We start from the raw sequence: 12,876 nt of genomic DNA, 5'->3' as shown, positions 1-12,876 counted from the left end.
ATGCCGTGGTCATTGGCAGTATTTTGAATACCTCAATGGACTGGTCTTTTCTCTCTGACTGTGCTACTGACTAGTGCCAGATCCTTCATTACGTTACTTCTTTTTTTCCCCAGCCCATTTTCTCACCTTTTTTTTTGTATCTGCCTGCGGTATTTAGCTCTTGTCTTCTTTGGGACTGTCTTTCACTATTCATTTATGCAAGAGCCAGCAACCCCGGGAGCTCCTTTGGATTGGAGCTGCTGCCTGCTACCAAATAACAGGCTAATAACTTTAATAATAGTCACGCTTTGGATATGCCATGTACTTGTGTGGGGCTCTTGGGCAAATCTCTTGCATTCTCTGTGCTCCTATAAATCAGGAAAACACTGATTGTTGAGATAAAGGGATGAAAAGCGTATCATTTGGATGTCTTGTACCACAACTTACAGTATTACACAAACAAAAGTAATTTAAAGTTATTGAATAAAATAAAAAAAATCAAGCCTGTCCTTGTTTCAATATTTTGTCGTTGACCATGTATCCTAAATGCACTAAAATATACTTTAAAAAAACCTAAGGTAGCAAAGAAACTCTGAAATACCTCCACTTGAATAAAAGCTGCTTAAAAAAGGACTGCAAAGAGGTAACAGTAGCTGTGAGTTCTTATTTTGCTCAGAAAGTTAATACATTAATAATGGAAGAGACATAACCAGACTGCAGTATACAAGTTGATATTAGCTGAAGGAAACGAAAAACTAAAATAATGCATCTCAGAAATTATATATCAGCTTCTGTAAAAAGTTGCAAATTTATTAGGGTGTGTTCAGTGATGGAGATATTGGAACTTACAAATTTTTCACTTAAATCAGGTGTGGCTGTGAGGAAGGGGGTTGTAGCAAACGTGTTAAAAGAACACCTGTTCATGTGCTACCTTTACTGTCTTCAAAAAGATTTTTGCTTTGCAGAATGTGTTGGTAAGCCCTCTCACTTCTTTTCCTGTTTACTGCAGCTACAAAGCCTTCTATTTGTCTCAAAACCTATTCTGTAACTGGCAGCTGCCCATTTGACACCCTCATATCACCAAATCTCCGCTATCTCCACAAGTGATGGAGTAAACCTCTTGGAAACTCCCAAGCCCGAGAGAGGACAAGGGCACAGTAGAAGGAGAAGGTGACCAGGACCAACTGAGTAGAGGCTTCCTGCTGTCAAAGGTAAAGTCCATCCACATTTAATGTGCTACTCTTAAAAGTAATGGGTTAACGTTGGCAACCAGGGGAAAGGGACCTGCTGCAGTTATCTCTCTCTTGATACCCTCCAGAAAACTGCTTTTTCAGTTTGACTGTTTTGCCAACTGATGTGGAGAGGGGGGCAAATGGAAAATGCTGTGCCCTGGTCGGAAGCTGTCAAAGGCATTAACGGTGTAAAAGTGTTCTGAAAGTCTCAAGTGGAGCATCTCCAGTCTCTGTTCAGCCCAGGAGAAACACTTTTGAATTTTGCCAAAATCGGATGCATCATATCTATAAATCTATACCTATGTATCTGTATCTATCTACATATTTATATATCTATAAAACAGTATTCATTATTTCTTGAAAATGTTTTACTTTTTCTTGTTGAGTCTACGGACTGCTTTTAAGGGGTCCCTGACGGGCAATTAAGAAAAGCTAGCCGTTGCTGCAGTGCTTACAGTCACAGTGTGTTGGGGTCACACATCAAAAGCATTAGCAGCAAATATTTTCTACCCATACCTGTTGCTGTATGAATAGCTATTATCTAGTGACTCAACATCGCGATATTTAGGGGTTTCTGCATGAAAACAAAGTTGAATTTAATAACGCAGGTGTCCTACCTACAGCTGAAAACTAAACATACAAAAGAATTACACTATTAACGTAGATTGCAGCACTGCTTTTCTCTCATCACTCATTATTTCTGAGCAAGGAACTCCATAGGGTTGAATGCTGTATTTGTAACAGGTTTCTCGGCATTGCGTGTGCCAGTTGACTTTGGTAGAAGCAGCCCTGGTGCCCCGAGAAAAGCTGAGGCAGGTCAGCGAGGCGTGAGCAGCGTCCATACCTGGAGCAGAGGACGAACACTGGCTCCAGCCCCCCTCTGTGGTGTGCATCCAGATCCTCCTGTTGCCCTGCCAGAAGGTCGCACAGCCAGGCAAGAAGGGGTGAATTTTCATTCCTTCCTCATCAATATGAAAATTTTCACTGTTCTCTCTCTTTTTGTATACCCAAGCAGCAATTTTTGACTCAGGAAAACATCCTCTACTATTAATGGATTAATCAGTATTATTGCTACAGCTTAATAGAAATAATTACTTCAAATGATTCTTCCCTCCTGGGAACTCTGCGTCTTTGAAGCTCTTTCAAGATGTGATCAACCTGTATGCAAGCATAACACAGGTGCCGTGCACAATAAAGATGCAAATGTCTTAGCAGTGACAAGGGAAACTCCTTTGAAATTGTGCCTTTTGAAAGAACAATTAGTTCTTAAAATGTGAACACTTAGCTCTGCAAGCCAGATCCCCTTTTATAGGAGTCACGAAGTGACATATGAAAAAAAACCACCCAAAGCTGGCTAAAGCACTGACTCACTTTTGGAGAACAGGTTGGACTATTTTAAAGCTGTCTTCATTGCAATTCTTCAGAAATGACAAGAAAGGAACACACACCCCCCTGCCCCTCACCCCCCTAGATTCTTTTGGTTTTCTCTAAACTAGAAAACTGAAGTTGGGCAGAACAGGCAGGAGCGATAAACTGCTGTGTTTTAGCAATAGGCACAGCCAAGCTGCTCCCCAGCTAACCCAGGGGTCAGCGGCAGCCTCGCCGCAGCAGCCCGGAGCTTGGCACAGCAAGTGCTGCTGTGTAGCCCTGCAAACTCCCTGCTGCTGCTGCAGAGTTTTTTTCGTATGCGATCCTGCGCTCGCCCGTGGAAAACTAACTTACGTGTCTCTGCACTCCATGCCAGTATCTAGCCCTGATGGGCTCAGCTAAAAATGTGGTTATGTGGATGGCTTCGTCGGTTGAGACACTATTAGAAGGGTCTTCATGCTACAGGCAGAAAGCTTCCCCACCGAGGGAGCACAGGAAAATTCAAACTCTTAGATCACATGCAGGTTTTGTAGCCTTTTGCACCATTACGACTATCCAGAGCGCGAATTTTTCCCCGTCACTATAATGATGAGGGGCTAACTCACTGGCACTGAGGCAATTTCGGGCAAATCGAAAGCACTCCATTACTCCCACTTAGGCACATATCGGAACAATCGGCAGGCTGCAGGTGCAGCCTTTTGGGTGGCACAGCTATTCTTGTCCAGCCAGGGAGACCAAGATCGCATTTTGCAGTCCCTCTCTGCCTGGAGGCTGACCCGCAGGCTCGGTGCAACACAGAGAGAGGCAGAAGCCACCCTGGGAGTCCTGTGCCAGGACAGCCAGCCATTTATCCCTTGTTCTTTCCTCCTCAGGTATCTGAGATGAATCCCACGAGCCAGTTCCTTGGTACAACAGAGTATGACTATGGATATGATGAAAACACTGCTCCATGCAATGAAGGAAACAGCTTTCGCAGGTTCAAATCCCTCTTTCTGCCGATCCTTTACTGCCTTGTGTTTGTCTTCTGCCTTCTGGGAAACTCTTTGGTCCTTTGGGTTCTCCTGACCAGGAAAAGGCTGTCGACGATGACCGACATCTGCCTGCTGAACCTCGCAGCCTCCGATCTCCTTTTTGTCCTGCCTCTCCCTTTCCAAGCCCACTATGCCTCAGACCAGTGGGTTTTTGGCAACGCTATGTGCAAGATAATGGCTGGCATTTATTACACAGGTTTTTATAGCAGTATCTTCTTTATAACCCTCATGAGCATAGACAGGTATATAGCAATTGTCCATGCCGTCTATGCCATGAGGATACGGACAGCTTCTTGTGGCATAATTATCAGTTTAATCCTGTGGCTGGTGGCTGGCTTGGCTTCTGTACCCAACATCATGTTCACCCAGCAGCTGGAAATCGAGCAGTCTGTGCAGTGTGTCTCTGCATACCCCCCAGGCAACAATACCTGGAAGGTCACTTCTCAGTTTGCAGCCAATATCTTAGGCCTTTTGATTCCCCTTAGCATCCTCATTTTCTGCTACACCCAGATACTGAAAAACCTGCAAAAATGCAAAAATCGGAACAAGATCAAGGCGATTAAGATGATTTTCATCATCGTCATTGTTTTCTTCCTCTTTTGGACTCCCTTCAACATCGCGCTGTTCCTAGACTCTCTGCAGAGCCTGCACATCATCAATGACTGCAAGGCGAGCTACCAGATAGCCCTGGCCCTGCAGCTGACGGAAACCATCTCCTTCATTCACTGCTGCCTGAACCCCATGATCTACGCCTTTGCTGGGGTGACCTTCAAGGCCCACCTTGAGGGACTACTTCAGTCCTGTGTCCGTGTCCTCTCCAGCCCTGTCGGAGGTGCCGGGGCTGGTCAGTCGTGTTCAGGGCACACCCAGCTCTCCGGCTGCTCTGACAGCGCAGGGTTCCTGTGAGACCACCTGAGCTGCCTTCTTCTGGTGCAAGAAGTTGGCCTAAGGTCTGACGTGGCCCTGGTGGTTGTACCATGTGTGCAGCATCCTCTTGGGAGGACCAGTATATCTAGGCTTCCTTTTGGCATACGCTGTGAACTACGGCACAGTAAGTGGCAACGTCAGTTTCCCAAGAGCACCGGTGCATTTGTAAGATGGTGACTCTACAAGCTTGCCACAGAATGATTTTTAATTAAGTTTTAGAGCTCTTTTAATACATTTCAGCAAGCAGGGTGCTTCCTCTAGCACTAATTTTCTCCTCTGATAACAGCATTGCTTCTGCCTCACCCACAAATATGCTCTACCTTGTGGAAGCTGTTCCATACCTGGATCCCTACATCCCTGAGACAGGCGTGGGACACCCCTCCGCGAAGCAGGGAAGGGAACAGGCGTGGGATTACTTCACATCGCCAAGAATCACCTCGGTCACTGTCACGGTTCCCTGTTTGCCTCAGCTCCCAGATAAAGAGGCCCCTCAGCTCAGGGTCCCGTTGCTTTGCTGTAGGACGCTCCCAGGGCCGCAGCCAGGGGATCCCTGGTGCTGCTGCTGCCCGAAGCAGCCTTTGGTGGTGATACCTTCAAAAATAGCAAAGCAACGCCGCCAGGTGCCCCCTATACCGGTCACTCGTAGAGGCCCATGCTCTTGAATATGTTGTCGTCAAAGCAGCCCGGTAGTCTGCATCACCACGGGAGGTGTGGGACCTCCAGCTCTGTGCCCCCAGCGCTCGCTGCTAAATGTAAACACCATAAACCGGCATGTAGCGTGTAGGCTCTGTCTCTTTTTCCACGCATCGTTTTCTGCCACTTTAGAAATGTTTTCTTTGAATAAACATATTAACTGCACCTTTTTGTCTTGGCTCGTAAAAGTCTTTCTAATGACTCACAAGCCTAGATTAGGATGAGGAAAGGATGTTTTTACTGATTTTTGAGCTGGTATCACGTAAAATACATCTGATGGAATTGAGAGGCACCCTGGAGCTCTTCAGCAAAAGAAGTCTGTCCTCCGCTTTCCTGCTGTGAAAGTTTTGTTCTCAAAATACCAATAAAAATTCACAGTGAAAAAATAACATTTATGTTGAGGTAATATTACTGTAAATGAAATTCTAAAAGTTAACAAGAGAGTACCTGAAACCAGGAAAAACACAGCCAAAGATTGTATTTTCTAGGGTAATAAAAAATACTATATGTTTTCTTAGTTCTACCTTTCCTTCTGAAATACAATTGCATTTTTTTATGTTTCCTAAAAATTTCAATTACATTTCTAACCTCAGTCCAAAATATTCTTGCCATTATCTACATAGTATAGAAAATACCGCTTTCATTTATGGTTGTGTAATTAACATTTCTAGGTTTTATGCCTCAATGGATAAGAAATGCCCTGCAGCTCAAATACCATATTGTTTTACTTCTCGGAAGATTTCTACTTATTTAGAAACAAAGGCCCCTGATTGTGTATTAATGTGGGGGGTTTTGTACTCCGCAGGCACTTTAATGATTGAAAAGAAATATGGGCCAGCATCTCAGGTGAGCTATCTTCCCCGTGCCCAGAATTCTGGAGTTTGGATAAAAGTATTCCTGTTTAAAATGTCCAGTGACATTTACCATCATCTTACCTGTTGATGTTTCAGATGAAAATGGAAGGGAGAAAAAACAGAAGTTTTATATATATTCTTTTTTAATTGGTATTTTGAGAAAAAAGGAAGATGGAAATGTTTTCTGGCCAGCTCTCACACACCAACACTTTCCCTATGAGCTGCACCACTGCAATTTAGCACAAGGAACAAAATCTAGCAAGTTAGCAAAGAACAAAAGCCAGAAGCCAAGTTTCCAGGCTGCAGGGAAGAGACACAACTGACTGATCAAAGAGTGTGCCCCGGTCCAATGGGACTTACAGCACCAAGGAACTGCCTTCAAGGATATAAAGTATCCATGGAATGTCCCCTGCACTTTTTTAGGCTGCTAGAGTTCAGGGAATGATCATTTAATACCTGGCAGCTTTTTTTCTGATTGAAATTGGGCACGTGTGAAACAGCAAACAACTTGCCCTGGTCACTTTGTTTTATCAACAGTTGTATAAAAAGCACCAAAGCCAAGCAATGACTGCTTTCAGGTAAAGATAGTATTCAAAGACTCACTGGTTTTAAAACATAGATTTGGATCATATCTGCAATTCTGTTACTCAGAAGAAATAATAATCCCTTGATAAGGTCCCTAAATTCTTATTTTTCAATAATTGTTTATTTGCCTTGCTGAATTTCAAGTTTCAAAAAGGCAAGATGGCCAAAAGCACTGTAATTCTTCAAAGATCATACCCCTTTTCAGGTTGCTATGTCTTCCAAAGTGATACGCACCAGATATGCCCCAGACATGCATGGTTCTTTCCAATGCCATCATGAAATTCTGCAGGTGTGAACCTAAAATGTCCCAAAGAGACTCTTGCATCATTAATGCAGCAATGTTTTCAGCAGTAGACTAGGATTCTCTCTGTTACAAGAGAGATTAGGGTTACAAGACAAGGGCCACAATCTTCGGTTTCTATTATTTATTTATGCAGCTCCCACTGAAATCACACTCTGCATATATGTGTAATAGCAGAATCTAGCCCAAACAATATGTGAAGTCTTAACCAAAGAAACAAAAAAGTAGGTTTTGCTGGACTCACTGCAGAGTTTCTTCCTCCTCCTTGTCTTCCACTGCTGTGTTTGAAAGACTTATTTAAGAACCCAGAAAGAAAGATCCAACACCGCCCCACTTCTCTGATCAAGAACAGTCAATCTCTCACAGATCAAGACTGCAGATTCTTAGGGCAATTTTCCCTTCAGAGGACTCTTTTCTCTGTCTAATGTGGCTGCAAAAAGCAATGATACAAGTAGCTATTTTGCCCCTTTTATTGTATGAGCTACCAGAATAGGGACACAAACACGCCCAGCATCAGCCCAAGTACTCATACACAGCAGAGCTCTCAGAAGCCTCGTGTCTCTTCTCTAAGCATGAAATTTTATCTTTAATGTTGTAAACCCACAGGACTTTAAGCTACTCTTACATGTGATGGAAAGAATCTACGGAGACACTAAGCAATGTTCAAAAATTTTTGCATGTCTACGCACTGAAACAGTTCTGGATAACAGCACTACAACGGTAGAATACTATAAAGGAGGCGGTACTGCCATTTTTTCAAAAATCTGGTTTTTTTAAGGTAGAAACTTGTCAACGACAATCTGCTTTCTTCTGCAGGTGTAATATTCTCCCTGGAATAAAGCATGTAGCAGATGCACTATTTCCTCAGTTTCAAGGGTTCTGACAGAAAATGAAATTGGCAAAAGAATTTTGCAATCTACTCATAACCAGATCAGCTAGTTTTCATGTGCGGAGATGTTGTCAGCTGCAACTACCACTGCAAAAGCACCAAGGAACATTCAGGTTTGATGTCACCTGGATTTCCTGGTGCTGTGTGTGGTAATGTGAATATAGACGCCAAAATATCTAGCCCAGTCCTGTTCTGTTACATTAGTGGAAAGTTGATTGCTATTCTGAAGAGTACAGAATAATGAAATTATTGCTGTTCGTAGAACAGATCTCCTAATCAGATGTCGCACAACTAAAGCAATAACGTTTCTCCAAGGACCAAGCTGCAACACCTATCATTGTTATCAGATTGTCAGCTAAAGTGCGAAGTACCACTTTTCATGTTTGGTAACATTTCCCTAGTTAGTTCTAAAATGTGTCTGAACCTGCGTGAGCTTTCTAGCTATTGGTTTTCATCTATCATGTTTCACAATTCTCCACTTTCATGTTTCTCTGCCCTCTTGTAGTACAACGCCTACGATGCTAAGACAGGAAAGTCTGATCTTATTCTGGTCCAAGACCACTTGGCAGTGTGCAACAAAACATCCAAATGTGCACATCCTCAAAAACACCTCACAGACCTTTAAAATAAATAAATTGTAATAGAACTGTGCAAAGCAGTGCAAAGGAGAACTGGGGCAGTTAGAAAAGCAAAAGCATCATATAACGTGGTGCTGTTGGTGTTTCCTCCTTGATTTTCTCCAGCCTGCAACTGCCAAGTTCACTGCTTTTGTAATGTTCTTCAGTCCTATTTACTTACCATGGGACAGCCCAACCTTAAGAAGATGCAAAATTGAATTTTAGACATGTCACATTCGGCCCACCTTCCCAGGCTAGCGTCATGAGAAATCTGATTTGATGAGAGCTCCTGGGAGATTAAAAAAAGTGAACATGGAGATCATTCTACAGGAAGAAAAATTCCTTAAAGTGAGGCTCTGCCAATTCCGGAACAGTACTTGGAGGCTTTGCATACTCTTGCTCTCTATCTCTTTGGCGCCATGAAGCCCCCCTCTTTCCATAAGGAAAAGTGAAAAGCTGCACCTGGTGTGAGAGCAGGGTAAAGTGCTGGTTTGCTCTGTGTTGGCATCTGGATTTGCCCTCATCATCTAGCAGGTGTAGAGTTCTGTGTCCTAGCTAAGGGGCTATACCCTCCCAATGGGAACAGTGACAGAAGGTCAAGGGAGACAAGCCACAGAAGTAGAAAATGTCTACCTTCCTTGCCTCTTCCACTTCTAGGGAGGAAAACTGTATGTTAATTTCTGACTGAATACTGGAGTTTCATTTATTCAACTTTTTTCTGGGCTGCATCTGCTCAATTTCCTAGATTAAAACTAAACAGAAAAACACAGGTAGAACTCTCAATTAAGATGCTTAAGCAGCATGAAAAAAGTGGCAGTCAACCCATAGAAATAATTTGTGGAAATGATGTCATAAATCGTACAATACCTCAGGATAATACAGCTGTGGAAAAAAAATCACATTAAACTTCATCTTATAATACTACAGTACTTAAGCTAATCTTCTCAGTGAGTTTGGGAAACCATGAGTATATGCCTTCGAAGAGCTGAAAAATTTATTCATGCTCCTACCATTTGTTCTTCGCTGCCCATTAGATGCTGAGGGCAGTGGTCTCCAGGCGGACCCATCACTGGCAGCCCCAGGCAGCTTTCCAGCCCTGGGACCAGACACTCTCAAGAGGTTAGGTTATTTGGCAAATGTGTGAAATTCAAAAGACATTGCAGATTATTTCACAATAACAAGCTTAGCTCACAAGTCACACACACTACTAGATGTCAAAGACCTAGAAAAAGTGTGCTTTAGGTGATAGAAATAGCTTTTTTTTCCTCTGTGCAACTACTACCATGCTCAGTTCAGGGTCATGAAGAGATAACGAAGTCACTTCCAAAGTAAGAAATGTGCCAACACAGTATATACAGTATCACACAGAGAGACTGCTTCAGAGGCACAAACCTGTGAGGTCAAAAAAGCATTCCGCTGTGCATAGGCTAATTAGCAGCTGAGAGCTATGACGAACAAGTCGCATGGCTGCTGGTCCTGGACCTGAGCTTGTTGTCCAGCAGGACCCCCACCATGTCCCTTTCCACAGAGCTGCTCCCCAGCCAGGTAGGTCCCAACCTGTGCTGCACCCCTGAATTTTGTTTTCCCAGACGCAAGACCTTACACTTGTCCTCACTGAACTTAACTGTAAAGTGAAAGATCATCTCATCTTTCAGTGGGAGGGGGAAATGCGAAATTACCGCTTGGCACTGCTCTTACTTCCAGGAGCTGTTTTAGCCACTCTCCTACTCAGAAATTTCAACCCACTGTAATGTATTCTTCAGCTTTCTGCTTCATTGTTCCTTTTTCTCTCTTCTGGGGCACTTCCCTTAGCACAGCCTTCCCACTCCTGAGGATCACTTCCTCTGTTTCAGGAGTCTCTAGCACCTTGATTTCCTTTCTGCAGTAAGCAAGTTAGAGGGTAAGTCTGTGCCTTTGTCCCCAGTCTTTTCCTCACAGCACACCTCTTTGCTTTTCCGTATCAACTTGCCATGTTGTTGGCTCTCAAAAGCTAGGGCTGAGCAAAGCTGCCTTGTGCAGAAGGTTGGTGAGTGACAGAGACGTTGCTGAATTCCTCTAGCCCCGCTATCTGCAGCTCAAAAATATAAACATTTCCTGAAATATATTGCTATTATCTTCTTAGTATTGTATTGTGAAATATTCACTGAATATTACCTCTTTTTACAGGCGGATGTAACGAGGGAGAGACTTCTGTAACCCTGTAAACAGAGACTGTGCTTTCTGAGTGTCTTCTGTAGCCCTATTGCCCAGTAATATGGTATTTCGCCCAGTAATACAGTATTGGTATCGCTATCGCCAGGCCACAGGCTTTGTACTGAGTGTGCAAGGCCTCAGGACTAAGGCTTGCTAGCCTGGCTTTGTCTGAACTCATCTTGACGTGAAGCTTTATTTTTGCTTGGTTTAGCTGCCACAGTAGTTCTGAGCAGGTGACTATATTTAATTTGTCTTAGTTTCGCTTATCTTTGTGTGGCACAACCACAGTTTTTATATGGATAGTAGTAAAAAGTAGTTATTCTTTCTAACATGACTCTAACATGATGCTGCAACATAGAGAAATACAGTCCTAGTATGATAGAGGAGGCTTGGAGAAGTAGGGACAGAGGATGAGGTACAGAGGGACCCTTTCATAAGGGACCGACAGGCTGAAGCCATTGACCTTAGGACTCAGAGGAGCAATGGGAGAATAAAAGCATTATGCTTAGAAAAGGGGTATAAACTAGGAAGTATGTATATAACAAATTTAACTATTATTTTTGGTATTATTATTGTTGTTGAGATGTTTCTGCCCAGAAATATTCATGTCTTTTTTAATTTTTTTCTCTTTTCGTTCTCTTCCTGAGATAATTAGATCTGGACTAATAATGATTGTTGGAATAGAGTGTTAGAAGTTCAATTAAACTAATAATAAATTCTTAGGTTTATGCATAAGGTGTTTCCTTTTTGCCCGTAACAGAACTGTGAGAATTGCATTTGCCCCGCAGACAAGGCTAACTACGCAGCATCGAGCACCTTGGTAGGCAGCATCGAGCACCTTGATAGACAGCCTCGGTTGTGGCACTGCAAATTTAAGAGGTACAGCGCCACTTTGGGGAAACCCAAAACAGGCGTGAGAGAGTGAATGTGCCTCACCCTGAAAGCCTGAGATCCCACAGGTCTGTATACGTAATTAATTTAAAGCCAGGTTGTGTCACTTCTCGGAGATGCACCTTTGAATTCAGTCAGTGGGATTTGTATAACGTTTTCCAGGGCTTGACATCAGTGTTAAAAAGATCCAGATAAGAAATACTTATTACCTTCTCCTCTTATTTTAGATAAACGTATAAAAAAGAAGAGTTGGTTCAGCCAAAATCAATGATACTGCTCTTTTGTGGCCACACACTATAACTACCTGTAGACCTTACACTAGAATCTTGGCTACAGAAACACACCTCACGTGGTCTTTTTGATACCTTGTGGGGGTTTTGCTTTTCTAAATTAGAAATCCATTTTAACCCAAATACATTATCCAATGCAAACCCCAGATGCATTAATAAATTAATCCAGAAGTGAGATACAAAACTTTCTGTGGTTTACAATTTTCTGCTGAAATGACCTCATAATGCCACTAAGTTCTGAAGCTCGCCTGACTTCAACTTTCTTTAACAACCTGAAAATCTCAGAGGTCTGCTGAAACTCTGGTGACCCTCAGATGACTTCCACGCCCAACTTCTCTCTCTCTGACAGCAGTTCCTTTCCTTCTCTTGAGATGGAGAAGATAATCAGGTGTCCTGTCTCATCCATCACAGTGCACTCTAGTGTCAACTGGTCAGTCTGTCTCCCCTGCTAACGAGTCATCCTGTTCTTCTCCTCCTTCACACTGATTCTCAAGCTAGCTGATTGTCCTCGTTTGAGCAACACAGGATTAATTTCTCTTTCGGTAATTTTACTTTTAAGTAAGGTCTCTTCTAATGCTAGAACAAACTGTATTTTTAGAAGACTCTAATGTCTGAATTTGTGAAAATATTTACTTTATGGCCAGCTATGGTATGCAGGTTTCAAGGTCCCAGTGTTTTCAAGCATAGCCAGGTGCAGGGATGAGGAGGAGCAAGACCTGGGCACTTGACCCAAGCTGGCCAACAGGATTATTTCATACCATGAATGTCACATTTAATATAAATTAGAAACTTTGCTGAGGAGTTTTCTCTCTTCTGTGATGGCTGTGATCCTGAGAACTCCTTGCCCTGGTGCCGGACCCCTGAGCCCGTCCCTTCCTCCCGAAGCCGTAGCGCTCGCAGTGTCCGGCATTTGCTGCCCACGGCTGGGAGTGCACAGCTCCTGCTGGTAGAATTGGCTAAGTATAATCCTTGTATATTTTATATTGATATTGGGATCAATATTGGTTCTTTAATATTATTATGTTA

The 12,876-nt window shown here is 43.0% G+C and overlaps 1 protein-coding gene across 1 annotated transcript; it reads left to right on the top strand.

The window, feature by feature from the left end:
* Nucleotides 1–1,060: 1,060 nt before the first annotated feature.
* On the top strand, nucleotides 1,061–4,589 carry LOC134510627 (C-C chemokine receptor type 8-like). Its single transcript, XM_063323920.1, has 2 exons — nucleotides 1,061–1,190; nucleotides 3,452–4,589. Exon 2 carries the CDS (start codon nucleotides 3,461–3,463, stop codon nucleotides 4,514–4,516), a length of 1,056 nt encoding a protein of 351 aa, XP_063179990.1. The 5' UTR covers nucleotides 1,061–1,190; nucleotides 3,452–3,460; the 3' UTR covers nucleotides 4,517–4,589.
* Nucleotides 4,590–12,876: the final 8,287 nt, after the last annotated feature.

The sequence above is a fragment of the Chroicocephalus ridibundus genome, chromosome 2 (genome assembly GCF_963924245.1).
Source record: "Chroicocephalus ridibundus chromosome 2, bChrRid1.1, whole genome shotgun sequence".
NCBI lineage: Eukaryota > Metazoa > Chordata > Aves > Charadriiformes > Laridae > Chroicocephalus > Chroicocephalus ridibundus.
This window is presented reverse-complemented; position numbering and strand designations above follow the sequence as displayed.

Excerpts from the sequence above, each read along its gene's own strand:
- LOC134510627 (XM_063323920.1), top strand. The coding sequence starts at position 3,461 with ATGAATCCCACGAGCCAGTTCCTTGGTACAACAGAGTATGACTATGGA.